The following is a 15651-nucleotide window of genomic DNA, read 5'->3' on the forward strand; positions in this document are numbered from 1 at the left end:
TACCCCAATTCGTCGTGCCTACCCAACTTCAACCACATACAAGCACAGCAAAATGAAGTACACGACTGTCTGCGCTGCCTTCTTTGCGGCCGTCGCCGCCGCATCTGATGTCAAGCAACTGAAGACCGACAACTTCAAGAGCTTCATCGAGGAGAACGACCTCGTCCTTGCAGAGTGTAAGCTTTCCTGAGTTACTCAAGACTCAAAGAAATAATTGCAGAACTAACAATTCCTACAGTCTTCGCGCCATGGTGCGGCCACTGCAAAGCACTTGCTCCCGAGTACGAGACGGCGGCTACCACACTTAAGGAGAAGGACATCGCCCTCGTCAAGGTCGACTGCACAGAGGAGCAGGATCTGTGCCAGGAGTACGGCGTTGAGGGCTACCCCACCCTCAAGGTCTTCCGCGGCCCCGAGAATGTCTCGCCCTACGGTGGACAGCGCAAGGCCGACAGCTTGATCTCGTACATGACCAAGCAGGCTCTCCCCGCCGTCTCCGACGTCACAAAGGACACTCTCGAGGAGTTCAAGACCGCCGACAAGGTCGTCCTCGTCGCCTACTTCGCCGCCGACGACAAGGCCTCCAACGAGACCTTCACCTCGGTCGCCAACGGTCTCCGCGACAACTTCCTCTTCGGAGCCACCAACGACGCCGCCCTTGCCAAGGCTGAGGGTGTCAAGCAGCCCGGCCTCGTCCTCTACAAGTCCTTCGACGACGGCAAGGACGTCTTCACCGAGACCTTCGACGCGGACGCTATCCGCGACTTCGCCAAGGTCGCCTCTACCCCTCTCATTGGTGAGGTCGGCCCCGAGACCTACGCCGGATACATGGCCGCTGGCCTTCCTCTCGCATACATCTTCGCTGAGACCCCCGAGGAGCGCGAGGAGTTCGCCAAGGAGCTGAAGCCCCTCGCTCTCAAGCACAAGGGCGAGATCAACTTCGCCACCATCGACGCCAAGTCCTTCGGCCAGCACGCTGGTAACCTCAACCTGAAGGTTGGCACCTGGCCCGCTTTCGCTATCCAGCGCACCGAGAAGAACGAGAAGTTCCCCTACGACCAGGAGGCCAAGATCACCGAGAAGGAGATTGGCAAGTTCGTTGACGACTTCCTCGCTGGCAAGGTCGAGCCCAGCATCAAGTCTGAGCCCATTCCCGAGTCCAACGACGGCCCCGTCACCACCATCGTCGCCCACAACTACAAGGATGTCGTCCTCAACAACGACAAGGACGTCCTCGTTGAGTTCTACGCTCCTTGGTGCGGTCACTGCAAGGCTCTTGCTCCCAAGTACGAGGAGCTCGGCCAGCTCTACGCTTCCGATGAGCTCTCCAAGCTTGTGACCATCGCCAAGGTTGACGCCACCGCCAACGACGTTCCCGATGAGATCCAGGGTTTCCCCACCATCAAGCTCTTCCCCGCTGGCAAGAAGGACTCCCCAGTTGACTACTCTGGTTCCCGCACCGTCGAGGACCTCGTCCAGTTCATCCAGGAGAACGGATCACACAAGGCTGAGGCCAGCATTGGCGAGGCCGTCGAAGGTACGACTGAAAAGCTCGCTGAACAGGCCATGGCCGCCTCCGAAGTTGCCGCTAAGTCCGCCGCAGATGCTACCGAATCCGCCAAGGCCAGTGCCTCTTCCGCCACCGACTCCGCTGCTTCCGCCGCTTCAGAGGGTACCGAGACCGTCAAGTCTGGCGCCTCTGTCGCTTCCGACTCAGCCTCCTCAGCCGCCTCTGAGGCTACCAAGTCTGTCAAGTCTGCTGCCTCTGAGGTCACCGACTCCGTCTCATCGGCGGCATCTGAGGCTTCGGCTTCCGCCTCAAGCGTCAAGGACGAGTTGTAAATGACTCGCTTCCTGAGTTTCTTTGGTTATGTCGGCGCTTTCACGTGTACCAGTACCCCTTTCAGCATTTGATCACTTTTCATACATGCTGAGGTATATGCGTACAAAATGGTTATGATTACATGGGGGAATGACACGGTTCTCGTTTTCTTACTTGGGACCATGGGTAGCGTTAGCTAATGGAGTTCCGGTTTTATCTTCATCATCATTGTTGAGCCTACTTTCGATCGTACGTGACGTGAAACTGATTACAACAATATGTGATGTTGATGATACGAACATGTCCTGTGAGTCACATGCGTCAATGCCTCCAGATACTACGCATAGGGGGTTTCTCATAGTATCCATGTGTCTATTCATTTAATCGGCCCCGTCACACTCCTAACCATGACAGCAGCCTCCCTCTCCCAAGTCACAGCAACACCCTTGTTCGATAACGCCCCGGGTAACTGACTACCACGACTCACGCATTCCTTCACCGAGTCCCCAACAGCAGTCTTGTTACTCCTCAGCGTCCTCGCAGACACACCGCCCTTGTTCATGAGCTCCTGCACTCTCGGCGCCATGTTGGAGGCGAGCGTCCTCCAGAAGTAGCTGGGTAATGACGAAGTATCGAGGGCTTGGAGGAGAGGTTGGAGAAAGTTGGAGAAATTTGGGGTACGCGAGGCGTCGAGAAGGGGGTATGCGGGTGGCTTGATGCTTTCGAGGAGGGATTGGAGTGCGACGATGTTTTGGCACCGCGCGGATATCTCGAGGAGGGTGCGGTCTAACGTGGGGAGCTGGCCCAAGGCGCGCGCGAGGGATGCGAGGGATGACTTCAGTTGGGTCTGGAGGTAGTCTTGTAGCGCATTGAGCATAAGGGTCGGTTCGAAGGTGTCGGTCGTGGTTTTGGTCGATGGCGGCGAGAGAAGGTAGAGGGTGAGCAGCGCGGACGTGGTTCTCGACTTGGTGTCTTCGGTTTGCGAAAAGGTGGATGCCGATGTTTGACCTGACGAGGATAGTAGCGAGGACATGGAAAACTCCTTGACTACCTGCTGAGCGCGCGATGATATGCTGCGCTCGCCTGGGTTGACGAGCTCGTTCTTGAGCGTGTTCACCACGTTGACCCTGTCCAGGCCCTCGCCCTCCTCGCCTGGTTTAGAGGCTGCCAGAAGCTGGCGCAGCGACAGTATCGTGTCTGCCGAGCGTACCATAGCTCTGTGGTCCTCCCTCTTTGCGCTGCCGACACCGCCCAGCTCCGACATACGCACCTCGAGCTGTCTGCCTAGCATGAGGCATCGCGCGACAGCGCGACCCAGCTTGACAGTCTCGCAGAGCCTCTCTGCTGTCAATCGCACCTGCTCAGCGACCTCGTAGCGCTCAATGACCTCCTTCTCGAGCGTCTTGTACGACTCGGTCAAGCTGGCAACCTGTCCTTCCACCTCGTGCAGTATGTGTCCGCTCGATTCGGCATGGTCTCGTGTGTGTTCCAGCAGCGGCAGTGCCGACTTGGTGGTCAGGGTATCGATATGTGTGTCGACTTCCTGCACATCGAAGAGCACGCGCGACAGCGGTGTTGACAGATCTAGCGGGGTGTCGGAGGGGTTGTTAGTCGAGAGGACGAGCGTGTTGGCGAATGACGTCGCCGAGAAGTCTGGATCGAGGAAGGCCTCATAGTCGATGTATGAAGGCTCATCTTCCTTGGACATGGTGGGAGGTGGCTCGAATCATGGCCTGGCGCACTCGCGCAATGCTCGCTGTCTTAGCGCGGCCTTGCACCTCCGCATCTTCTCCGCGCCAAGCATCCATGGATCCCATCCGCTGCAGGTATGACTTGAGGACTGCACTTGCCTGAGTCACCTCTGACTCCATCTGAGACAAGCCTCGCGACTTCACCGGATATCAGCACTTTGCCACATCTAGGCACCGCTGCTCGGGTCCAGCCATTGTACGCCTTGCGCCACCTCCCCCATGGTTACCTAGTATCGCTATCATGGCCACTCAGAATTGTCCATCGTTCATCGTGTTGCACAGTCGAGGCTGTAACCGCTGCTGTATTCACGTTGAATTGGAACGCCTGAAAAGGGCGAATAGCATGATTCTTGCAGGTAAAGCTGGTGCCTGCAAGTCGGTTTGGTGTATAAAGTAAAGGTACCTCTCACCATGTCTATTGGTATGTCGAGTACAGAAGTAATATTTTCCGTCTCATAACTCATACTTCTTGTCAATTCATCTACGCGCTTTGTCTTTCTTCATTAAGACCATCATCATGCCCGGCGAAACTCCCACCAACGGTGTCAAGGACACGAATGGCACTACGGAATTCGCGCCAGAAGGTTCTCTTGCATCCTTCAAGAACTTCTATCAAGGTCCGCGGGACAAGAACAAGCAGTGGAGCTGGACTGAGCAGGAACCTGAGGATGTCGCAGACCCTGCTGAAAATGAAGAGACGGCCCAACACGCTCTCATCACTCGTCTGCTCAAGTCAGACGACTCCCGCAGGAAATACAAGATCCACTCAATCATCATCCAGTCGCCTTGGCTCAAGACTGCTCTTACTGAAGTTCTGAAGGATTACCCAGCGATCCATTGTGAATTGAAACGCCTGGAGTTCGAGGCGCCATTCACTCCTTTCGTTCATCGATGGGCTCAGCTACTTGAGTACAAAAGCAGAAAAGATCTCGATGCCACAACTGCTGAACACGTTGAGCTACTCTACGAAGTTCTTTCCTCTGAGCTCAAGGACGTCATCAAGACATTCGAGGACTATATCAGCCATGGTATCGTAACATTCGATCACATCTGGATCATGTATCAGCCCGGCGCCCTCATCTACTCCAACTCTCACAATGGAGCGTATGGGGTCTACAAATTGAAGTCAGGCTCCTACGCCAATACGCAGTGCGGTAGGATTTACCAGATCAACCTTGAGGCCATCGACTGGAACGGCAGCACTTTCGGTCGTACTGCCCAGACTATTCGAGTTCGAGAGTTTCATGGCACTGCTCCCATACTGGGCTTGACAGCCTTCCCATTGTCATTCCATCCTCATGAAGTCAAAGTCAGAGAAGCGCTGATCAGCCGTGGTAAGAAGTTTGAAGCACTTGCTGGCAGTCACTACAAGGCATACGATGGCTTCGCGATTGGATGGGACAGGGAGGGCAATGAGGCACCGTACATGTGCACCGGCCGTATCATTATTGACTCGGACAGCTTCCAACGCTTCTCTCCCCGCTCCATCAACCGAGTCGATCCTCTCAGCGCAAAAGAATGCGCCTCTGGTCCTGAAGCCGTCGCTGAGAAGCTCGAAATCCAAGACCCGACGGAGATGACGTACGTGTTTGGCAAGCAAGACAAGGAAGAACGTCTACGCCTCACCGAGGACCACCACCTTCTATGCTTGCCTAGAGTCCGGGGCTACTCGCTCAAGAAGAAGCAGTGGCTGTTTTTCTACCTTGATCTCATCGAAGACATCAAGTTCAATGACAATGCCTTTGCTTCGCTCGTTCTCCCTCAAGACCAGAAGGAGCTCATTCTTGCGTTTGCCGAATCGCAAGCCATGAGCCAGTGCAAATTCGACGACATTATCAGCGGAAAAGGCCGTGGCCATATTACTCTGCTCAGCGGCCCTCCCGGAGTTGGCAAGGTAAGTCGCCCTACAAATCTCCCCGCTTTTTGAACGAAACACAATGGTTCCAAGGTACTGACACCTTCCAGACCCTTACAGCAGAGTCTGTAGCCGAGCACATGCGCGCTCCCTTGTTTATGATGTCCGCCGGCGACTTGGGTATCGACCCCGACCAAGTCGAGAGCAAGCTCACCAACATCCTCGAGATGATATCCAAATGGAACGCCGTCCTTCTTCTCGATGAATGCGACGTCTTCCTCGAAGCACGCAGTACGCACGACCTAGAGCGAAACAAGCTCGTGTCCATCTTCCTGCGTGTGTTGGAGTACTACGAAGGCATGCTGTTCTTGACCACCAATCGTGTTGACAACATCGATGCTGCCTTCCAGTCCCGTATTCACATCAGCATGGCCTATCCTGATCTCACTTCTTCCTCTCGCAAGAGCATCTGGCAAAACTTCTTGAAGAGCTTGGGCGGCTTGGAGGGATGGAAGGATCAGGATTTGGAGGAATTGGCAAGCGTGGAGCTCAACGGTCGTCAAATCAAGAACGTACTCAAGAGCGCGTCGCTGCTTGCTGCGCGGAAGAAGGAAGCTCTGAACAGGAAGTATGTGGATATGGTTTTGGGGATCGAGAAGAGAAGGCCTGGTGTGGCTGTGGGTTTCTAGAGTACAGAAATTATCTTGAGTAACAAGCTAGCTAAGCTACTTGCTTGGTATCAAACTCTAAATGCGAGACAATATCTATAAGCTATTTCCTTTGATAATGTCCAAATATTGCTCCGTCCCCAAACTATGTTTGGTGTCCGGTTACTGTTCTACAGCACTTGGAGGCTTCTTCAGCTGAGGCTCGTAGAGCTCAACCTTGAACGTCGTCCCCTCGGGATAGCGTGCTAGAAAGAAGATGTTAGCCTTGTGTTCTGACGACTCAACATTTGATTGACTTACCAGTTATCACAGAGACTTGTGTCATCAACTGCACGTGAAGATTCACCAATGCTTGTTCCATATCTCTATTCGCAGCATTCCCGACACGTAGCACTTGTCCACCAATTCCGTTAACGTTATATCCAAACAGCTTTGCCTGAGCAGTGTTAGTGCTGTCGCGGGAGGTAGTAATGTAGTAAGTATATCCAGGGCCGTAGAGTAGGCGTGCATTGTCTTTGATGAGGGAAAGTAGGTGGTAGCGTTCAAAGTGGCTGACCATCGTGGAGTCTATCGAGAACAGTTCTAGGTTGGTCTAAGAACCAGCCATATATGCGTTCTGACGACAAGCAGAAGACGGCGTTTGATGTTCAGCAAACTATTCGTGTATCGTAAAATACATGATATGGACACGTGTGGGGTTGGCAAGTGCGTATAAACAAGTCAATGGATGTTCGCCGTCTACATTGGTGTAAAAACTGAAGCTTCACAACATTACAAAGCAAAGTAGACTGCCAGGAGATCTGATCTATGCTTTTGTACGCTCAAGTACATACAGTGTCACCTTGGCGATGCTGATGTTTCTCTTGATGATAGGTCGAGATGCAAAGAGACAGCTGTGATGGGAAGATAACACATACTTTGGAAGTCGCGTTGGACAAAACATGAACCAGAAGGGTAGTCAACTGTACATCGTATAGTGGTATGGGATCGGATCACGCAAAGCATACGGACACCACGGAGTCAGGAACGAGAGCAGAACAACTTGAGCACCAGAATCGATGTATCAATTAGCCAGTTTCCGTCAGCAAATCTTCAAGTGACTGAATCAGGCCGTCTATAGACAAGCGATGGTCTTTTAGCTAGGAGAATTAATTATCGACCCAGTGAATGTCGCTCCATTCTTCAGATGTTGATCGTAGGGCGCAAATTCGTGCCTCAATGTTCTTGCCAACGCATTGACGGCTTTGGGAACGGTGATGGGAAAGCAATATGTGTCACATAGCTCGGATTCACTTTACGACAAACAAGCTTGCTATCTTGAAGGAGACAAGCTACAACACACCAGGGAAATATGGCTTGAGGAGAGTGTATTCGCATTGAGAGGATCTGGGGCTATCTTAACGCAGCTTCAACACGATGCCAGAACAGTATCGCGTGATCAGTATGGTAGTCGCGGCGACGAGGGAGCAAAGAATGCCGTGCTCATCGCAAATTGTGACCGTCATCCAGAAGTCCTTCAATCATGTCCTCAAAGGCTTTTTCTTCTTTTCTTGTTGCGATAACGTGTCTTGTTATCTCTTCTTGTTGGGAATACTTCCACCACACGAGACCCGCAGAGTCGACAGCATATCGTCGCAAACATGGACGAGATGTTGCATATCCCAAGGTATTCGTGTGACTGCATCGGAAGTATAGATCCAGTCTGATCTGGTCTTGGGCTTGCTGTACAAAGCACAAGATGACTAGGCTTGAAGGGAGCTAAATCGTAGCGCCGAGTAGGTGCGGTACCCTAGGGGAGGGAGGAGGGCCGCTAGAGCCCATAGCGTAATGACATGCGACAAGGTGTAGCATCGCATCGAGTAGGGTGAGAATGTAGTTGTATGGCCATAGACAGTAATTGCTGTCAAGAACCAGACATGGAAGTGATAAAGTGCCGTCAATGGAGACGTAGAATAGCTCGATGGAGCTACACATATCCAGTAGCGTCGTGAACAGGGTATAGTCGTACCGAAGAAGATCGTCCCCAATCGCAATCCTCTATACAAGGAGGACTGGGCTTTTGAAAAGACTATACCTAACCGCCAAATGCTGTTGAAAAGAGGATGGAAGTGAGAACTGAAGACTGAGAGCGCGCAGAACTGGAGACAGTGCACTCTGCTGCAGAGGCAAAAGGCTCCAGCAACGCAAGTCGGCGAAACCAGCCAACCGACGCAAAGCAAAAACTAGACGCGACCCTGGTAGACCTTGGTATATAGTACATGTAGAAAGGTCGAGATCGTTAGAACCGTATTGCGCCGATGATTCGATTCGTTAAACCTGATAGCAGAAGTCCAGATATTCCGTACCGCGTCGTCGGCGCGACTGATCGCATAGTCATGAAAAAAGAAAGAAATGTAATGAACACATATGGATGCAAGGCAACCAAATGATATCGCAGCCTCTTGACAGAGAATTGTCGTGACATGAAGACGTAATCTAGACGTCAGGTTCAAGACACTGCAGAGATCGGGACCACCAGACTTTTCTACGAGGCAGGAGGTGGACCTGTAGGCTGTGGCCTAGGATTTCGCTGAGGGTTCTGACCGTTTGGCTGACGGTTCTGTTGGTTTTGTGGAGGACCTCGGCGCTGTCCCTGGAACTGGCCGCCGCCACCACGACCGCCACGGAAGCCGCCTCGCGCGTTGGGGTTACCGCGCGCAGCACCATCTTGTTCTTGTTGCTGACCTTGACCTTGACCAGGAACACGTTGGGCGCTGGACATAGGGCGAGGGATTGATTCGGGGGATTCGTAAACGTATAGGTTCTTCTCGATGACTTGCGGGATGGGCTGGATTTCGGTACCAAGCTCCTGTTCGATCCTGTAAAGATTGAAGCGATCTTCCCAGTTGATCAGGTTAATAGCTAGACCCAGATGTCCGAAACGACCAGATCGACCGATCCTATGCAGATATGTCTCGGCGTTCTTCGGGAAATCAAAGTTGATGACGACGTTGACAGCCTGAATATCGATACCGCGGGTGAGCAAATCTGAACAGACAAGGTTTCGGCATACACCATTGCGGAAGTCGTGGAAGACGCGGTTACGGTTGTGCTGGAGCATGCGCGCATGCGAGTAGAAGCAGGAGTATCCGAGTTCGGTGATCTTCTTCGCAAGAAGCTCTACACGGTTTGTGGAGTTGCAGAAGATGATGGACTGATTAATCTGCAGCTTGTTGAAGAGGGTGTTCAAACAGTGGACCTTCTGCTTCTCCTCAACGAAGGCGTAGTATTGTGTGATACCGCGAAGGGTCAGCTCGTCCATCAGGTTGATTTCGTACGGAGAGTTCATGTGTTTGTCCTGTACCGCATTAGCAAGCTTGTCGTCGTAGAGACGCTGGTCAAACGTACCTTGAAGCTCTTGACTACGATAGGAAAGGTAGCGCTGAACAGCATGACTTGCCTGTCCTTGGGATGGAAGCCAAGAAGCTGCTCTACAACGGGGGTAAACTCAGGTGACAAGAGCTTGTCAGCCTCGTCCATGACAAATGTTTGACAGGCGGACAGATCTGCTACGCCCTTTCCAGCCAGATCCAGGATCCTACCAGGTGTTCCAACGATGATGTGAACGGGGTCGCTCAACCGTATAATATCGTCCTTCAATCCTGTACCACCAGTCGAGACCATGACGTTTACACCGAGGTGCTGTCCCAATTGCTTGCACACCTGGGATGTTTGTAGTGCGAGTTCTCGGGTGGGAACGAGGATCAGAGCTTGCGTCTTGGGGCTCTTCGGGTTTATGCGCTCGAGGGTAGGGATAACAAAGGCGGCAGTCTTTCCGGTACCGTTCTTCGCTCGCGCGAGGATGTCTCGGCCGGTGAGGGCTACTGGGATCGTCTCTTCTTGAATTGGTGACGGCTTCTCGAATCCAGCCTCGAAAATGCCCATCATGAGCTCGCGCTTGATGAAGAAGTCTTCAAACTCGAGGCCCTTGGTCGCTGTAACATCCTACCCTAGCATTAGCTCACGTCCAATATATATGATGCCCAAGTCCATAGCCTACCTCTGTCTGCGGTCGCGCATCCTTCGCTGGCGCATTCAAACCGGCTTTCCAGTTTGCCTCTCCTGATGGTGTAGCATCGCTGGGAATATGTCAGCGCGTAGTTCTTGCTTCGTTGGACATGGACTCACCTTAGCTGCGTTGCCGCTAGTTGGTTGGTGATTTCTGAAGTCATTGTGTATGTGGGTCCACCGAAGGTGGGGTTGTTGGTCGGAACGTCAAGGTCTAGTGGTGTGGATAGAGGCGCGATTGGTGTGTGTGCAACGCTTGCGGCAGAGCAGAGCAGATGCAAGTGAGGGGTTTGGGTGTGGAGGCTCGTGTAGTGTATGCCGAAGAAAGTGGGGTCAGGTAAGCGCGGGATGGGAGTGCTGACTGTTTAGCAGCAACTCGGGTGTCGGCTTCTCGTGGTGGTGTGCGTTGTGAAGAGGCTGATTGAGGCTCGAAAGAGTCGCAATGTCGTGGTTTCGCCTTGTGGAGTCGTCTGCGAGTGGGGGTTCGCGCGGGGGTTACTGAGGACAGTAGGAGTTAGTAGATGCCTCGAGAGGGTAAGCGCAGAGAAGATGGTGTAATTTTGTGCAGTGAGGTCGGTCTGTGTGGTGTTGTGGTAGCTGGGCGGGCCGCTTTATGCAGAAGGAACTTGAAGCTGGTGGAGGGCAAGGGTCCGTGCGTGCTTGTCATTGGCCCTTCTGACGTCGGTGCCAGGGCGACTATCTCAGTCCCCGTCTGCGACATCCAATCCTTGACTATCCAACTTGAGGATTTCTGTGCAATGATAGCGGCGTATTCTCATTGCACCTTCTCTGTTTGCCGCTTTCGGACTTGATACCACGCGCCAGGTCCGCTCTATAGCTGTACGTTTCATGTGTAATGCTGCATGACAACATGAGTATTGACGACGAATGTAGCATATTCCAGCCAGAAACATATCGGCCACACTATTGATTCGATAACTGAATCTCTCCACATCAGTCATACGTGTCGGTTTTGTCTTTCGACAGTTGCATAAACAGCCGCCGAAAAGCGTACTCAAAGCCCATAACTCACCATGTCGTCTTTGCTCGGCCTCTCCAGGGCCCTTCGTACGCTCAGGACACCCCAGACTACCAGAAAAATGACCTCCCACTTCTTCTCTCCTTCCCATACGCCCCGACACCTCAATCTACCACGATCACGCCTCTTCTCCTCCCGCGCATACGACGCCTACAGCGCTCAAGTAAAGTCCAACAAGCTTGTCCTGTATGGACTCATGGGTACCAATATTGCCATCTTCGGGTACGCGGCTTTTCTTAAGAGCCAAGCTATACAGGGCTTCCAGATGCCATACCAAAAGTTCATGGACACGATGACATTGAACCTCGACAAATTTCGAAACGGAAACTACACGTCGCTGCTCACTGCGGCGTTCACGCACGTGGATCTCTTCCACATATTGTCGAACATGGTCAGCGTTTATTTCTTGGGCTCTTTCTTAGCGGCAGCGCCTGTGATAACGCCAATGCGATACCTGACTATCGCTCTGGGCTCTGGGATTGCGGGAGGAGTGGGCGCTTTGTTCAATCGGTATTACAAGTTGCGTTCTGAAGGCCCTAACGCCAGAGACTATTCAAGGACTCTTGGATTCTCCGGAGCCGTCATGGGCATCGGCGCTGTGGCAGCGTGCATGAACCCGCACGCGAGAGTGCTGATCTATGGCATCGTACCGATGCCACTTTGGGCTATGACTGCCGCTTATGCCGTCTACGATGGATTTTATCTCAACGACTCGAACTCGCGAATAAGTCATGCCGGGCATCTAGGAGGGTTGGCGTTTGGGCTCGTGTACTACTTCACCAGGTTGCATCGTCTTAGGTTCTGAGGGGAATAGTACAGCCGGGGTGTTCTCAACATGTTCTGTAAACGTAAAGGACTTCCTGATCAGGTTCTGTGTGCTGCTAAGCTATTGTAATGTCTGTTGGTTGGCAAGTGGATAGTGCAGAGTACGCTTCCGGATCTTGTGATACGATTATCAGACTACATAATATGTATGTAACCTGTGAATACCACGATCTATTACCCGCTTTAGGCGGGTATTACACAGGCTCAGCTATCATCCCTCTCTCCCTATCACATATGCAATTCTGATAGTCCCATAGCTCTACCCAAACACCGTGATACACCCCATCTTAATATGCTACACAGGGAAGAGACAAATGGAATGTGGGAACCAAGTCGACTCTCAATCGTAAAGCCTGTCTGCTATCAACGCATTAGCTTGCTTCTGAGAACCCGCTGATCAGGATGTTGTAGCTTACTGAACTCCTCAAATCTACCTCAAGCGGTTTTCTTGGAAGGACTGGCGACTTCCGGCTCGTCATCAGTGCCGAGCTCTGCGTCGCCGTTGGTGCCAATGTCGTCCTTGGACATGAACTTCGGCAAGCCCTGTGGGGTGTAGGACTTGTTTGGAGTGTACTTGGGTGTTGTAGACTCCTCAACCTCCATCTCTTTCACTTCCTCGCCTTCGGAGCTTTCGATGATGACTTCCTCAGACAGCGCGCTCTTGCGCGGTGGTGGACGCTTCCGCTTGACCGCTTCTTTGTCCTCTTCCTCCTCGTCAATGAGCTCTTCAGACCGACCACTCTTCCTGGGTCTACCCCGCTTCTTGGGGATTTGCCCTTTGGCCTTCAACTTCGCTGCTTTAGCAGCCTTCTTCTTGGCAGCCAAAGAGAACTCCTCGTCCTCATCAGAACCTTCTTTCTTCCACGCCCGACCTTTGCCCTTGAAGTGCTTGGGCTTTGCAGGCTCCGGCTCCGTTTCTTCTTGAAGCAAAGCCATGGCTTCTTCATCTAGCGAAGCCAGAAGGGCGTCATCTATATTCCTACTGATCGACGCCACCGACGCTCTCCTGCCCTCTGCAGTCGGTGATGTGTTATTCGATTCCTGGGCGTCCCCGTTTGTGGGCTCTACATCCTCAAACAGCTGCGAGTCGTGGTAGTATGGCCTCTGCTGTGCTGGCTTTCGTGTCCGTAGTCCGCGTCGAGTGGAGCCTGCTGACGCGGTGGTCGGATCTGGAGAAGCCGCAGCAGAGTCAACATCTTGAGCCATCTTACTACTAGCGCTGGGTGTGACGGTTCTGTTGAATGTGGCATTCAACTCGATTGCCTCTGCGACATTGGTGGGCGTGACTTCGGTGTGAGCACCTGCCTCGGCGGCTCCGCCTTCAATAGCAGAATCTTCAGACTTGAACAGGTTAGCAAATTAACCGTGAACCTAAAGACGAATACTTACGGCAGTCTTCGTCTTCGGTGTCTTTCTGGTGCTCAATTTGAGGATGTGGCTCTTCTTCGGTGTCTCTGACGCTGTTGCTGCGGTCGACGATTTCGGAGCTGTGACATGTTTTAGCAAGAACACAACAGACTAGCAAGCAATGTTTCGCGTGAAATGTCAAAGCACAAAGAGGTTCGGCACGGCCAGTATTTGGTGAACATGAAAAAACTACACAGGTGGGGTAATTAACATTCAAAATGGGTCCAAAATTCACATACCAGATCGAACAGGAAGAGGAGACACGATTGCAGATGCGGCAACCTCATCGATTGTAGTCTCCATCGGGTCCTCTAGCTCATCTTCGGGCGAGATGGTTTCTTCTGACTATGGGCAGGTTAGTGCATGCTGGGTAGCGAATAAACGATGAAACTCACAATAGGCTTCTTCCTGGCCTTTCGAGCAGAAGACTTGCGCTGGCCATTAACGGCGATGGCTGGTACTGTTGGCGTCGCGGTCTCTGCCCCCAAATCCTTACTGGCTTCACCTTCGTCGCTCGCCGAGGCGATGACCTCATCAGACTATGCTTGTCAGTAACTAGACGAAGGTATGCGAAGAGTACTCACGAGTGGCTTCTTCCGCGCTTTGCGCTTCTTCTTGCCGGAGGGACTCTGGTCTTCGGAGTTGGCCACGGCCGACGGTGTCGCAGACTCAGCCGCCCGTGACGCTCCATTACCGTTGGCAGTCGCATTCTTCTTTGGCCGACCAACCTGGCCACGAGCCTTGGTGGCTTGAGGTTTGGCCTTGACAGGTGGGGCCTCTTCGTCCTGGAACTTTTAGCATACGGTATAATTAGCTCATTATGACAATGACCTACAGTTGAATCAGACTCCTCAAACATGCTCAGCGCTGTGTAGTATAGCGAGAGACCACCAGTCATTTTTTGAGACTCGACCCATTCCTCGTATGATGGGGAAGGACCGTTCTGATTTGCTTCTTTCCAATCCATGAACTCCCGGTGACCATGCTTGTCTTCCCAGAAAACGGGAGAGCTGTCGCTAGACTTGTGGGTACTCTTCCTTCCAGATGCCGCGTGGCCGTTGGGAGCCATGGTGAACCGAGAAAAAGACACAATGGCAGCCAAGGTTGAGCGGCGGCCGTGACAAGCGCAAGAACAGGTTGCAGAAATTGACGCGGGTTGAAGATGCGGACGCAAAAATGCGCAATAAAAGATTGGGTTGACTAGAAGTATGGAATGAAGTGGCGCGGGAAGATGCGCGCGAGGTTGATGGTTGTTGTGAGGAAGTTAAGTTACAGAAGAGATCCAAGTCCGAGATGATCCACGTCTGGTCAACTGGTGCCACCTTAGCTTAGAATTCTCAAAGTCGCCAGGCGATAAAGCGGCCCGCGACAACTACTTACCGAAGATAAGCAACTGACTGTTATTGAAGTCTGGCTCGAATTATGATGCTGATGTCGCTCAAAGTGGAGGGAGGTGTGGACAGTGGGATGGGCTTGTTATTAGCGCGCGGACCTCAAATTTGAGCTCGACCACTGATGGAATCGAGGCGTATCACCAACACCAGTTTCCCTTCTCAGCATTCATCGTGAAAATTGGAGGCTTGGCTGCGCATCATTGGCGCATACGACCTTTCACGTTCACCTACACCATTTTTAGCACTTGCGTGCTCCTTGGGAGTGCTCTAACGAGATTACTGATGTTGTGACCTGTCTTGCTACTTGTTTTAAGAAGGTAAGCGTCGCTACCGGAACTTTTATCATAATCTGAGTACCTGCTATGAAATCTCGGAGGAACTATGTACTTACTGCTGTAAGCTTGGGGGTCACACTGCGGCCGAGTTCCGCGATAGGTACAGCAGTGGTAAAAGGAAGTCATGTTCAAGCGCATGCTTCGAGACCCGCTGGCTCGCTCCCCGTATGCATTTGATTTTTCTCATTTATGATGTGACAGCCGCCTATATTGTCTGCGCAGTCCCATTCTGTAGTACGATATCAGCATGTGGGCGATCACACACTACAGCGGGTACGATAGCGATTGAATGCGATTTGAGCTGCGTCGTTGCATATCGTATTAGTTATTGCATTTATACACTACGTCTACTGCATCACCTCGTCAGCGACAAGTCATCCAAGTCACACACCAAACAGATAACGTGATCATGCCACAAGAGTAGCATTGAAATATCTTAAGCCTCATGAATGCCGTGGTGCCATCCCCAATCTCGTCGGCCTGGTATATACAAAGAGCAAAAAACGAA

The 15651-nt window shown here is 52.3% G+C and overlaps 5 protein-coding genes across 5 annotated transcripts; 2 read left to right on the forward strand and 3 right to left on the reverse strand.

Moving 5' to 3' along the window:
• Positions 1-52: 52 nt before the first annotated feature.
• J4E78_002511 (uncharacterized protein) lies at positions 53-1842 on the forward strand (the record flags this gene model as incomplete). The annotated part of the gene is made up of 2 exons (XM_049363157.1): positions 53-176; positions 239-1842. 2 exons carry the CDS (start codon positions 53-55, stop codon positions 1840-1842), a joined length of 1728 nt encoding a protein of 575 aa, XP_049225749.1.
• Positions 1843-2198: 356 nt separating this feature from the next.
• J4E78_002512 (uncharacterized protein) lies at positions 2199-3530 on the reverse strand (the record flags this gene model as incomplete). The annotated part of the gene is made up of 1 exon (XM_049363158.1): positions 2199-3530. The coding sequence occupies one exon, from the start codon at positions 3528-3530 to the stop codon at positions 2199-2201; it is 1332 nt and encodes a 443-aa protein (XP_049225750.1).
• Positions 3531-4090: 560 nt separating this feature from the next.
• On the forward strand, positions 4091-6117 carry J4E78_002513 (uncharacterized protein; the record flags this gene model as incomplete). Its single annotated transcript, XM_049363159.1, has 2 exons — positions 4091-5467; positions 5539-6117. The coding sequence occupies 2 exons, from the start codon at positions 4091-4093 to the stop codon at positions 6115-6117; spliced, it is 1956 nt and encodes a 651-aa protein (XP_049225751.1).
• A 2503-nt stretch (positions 6118-8620) lies between these two features.
• DHH1 (DExD/H-box ATP-dependent RNA helicase dhh1) lies at positions 8621-10307 on the reverse strand (the record flags this gene model as incomplete). The annotated part of the gene is made up of 4 exons (XM_049363160.1): positions 8621-9433; positions 9484-10080; positions 10136-10214; positions 10264-10307. 4 exons carry the CDS (start codon positions 10305-10307, stop codon positions 8621-8623), a joined length of 1533 nt encoding a protein of 510 aa, XP_049225752.1.
• A 2135-nt stretch (positions 10308-12442) lies between these two features.
• On the reverse strand, positions 12443-14483 carry J4E78_002515 (uncharacterized protein; the record flags this gene model as incomplete). Its single annotated transcript, XM_049363161.1, has 6 exons — positions 12443-13348; positions 13397-13494; positions 13654-13759; positions 13810-13953; positions 13999-14199; positions 14250-14483. The coding sequence occupies 6 exons, from the start codon at positions 14481-14483 to the stop codon at positions 12443-12445; spliced, it is 1689 nt and encodes a 562-aa protein (XP_049225753.1).
• Positions 14484-15651: the final 1168 nt, after the last annotated feature.

This window comes from Alternaria triticimaculans (genome assembly GCF_023758025.1).
Source record: "Alternaria triticimaculans strain BMP 0046 chromosome Unknown scaffold_2, whole genome shotgun sequence".
NCBI classification, from domain to species: domain Eukaryota; kingdom Fungi; phylum Ascomycota; class Dothideomycetes; order Pleosporales; family Pleosporaceae; genus Alternaria; species Alternaria triticimaculans.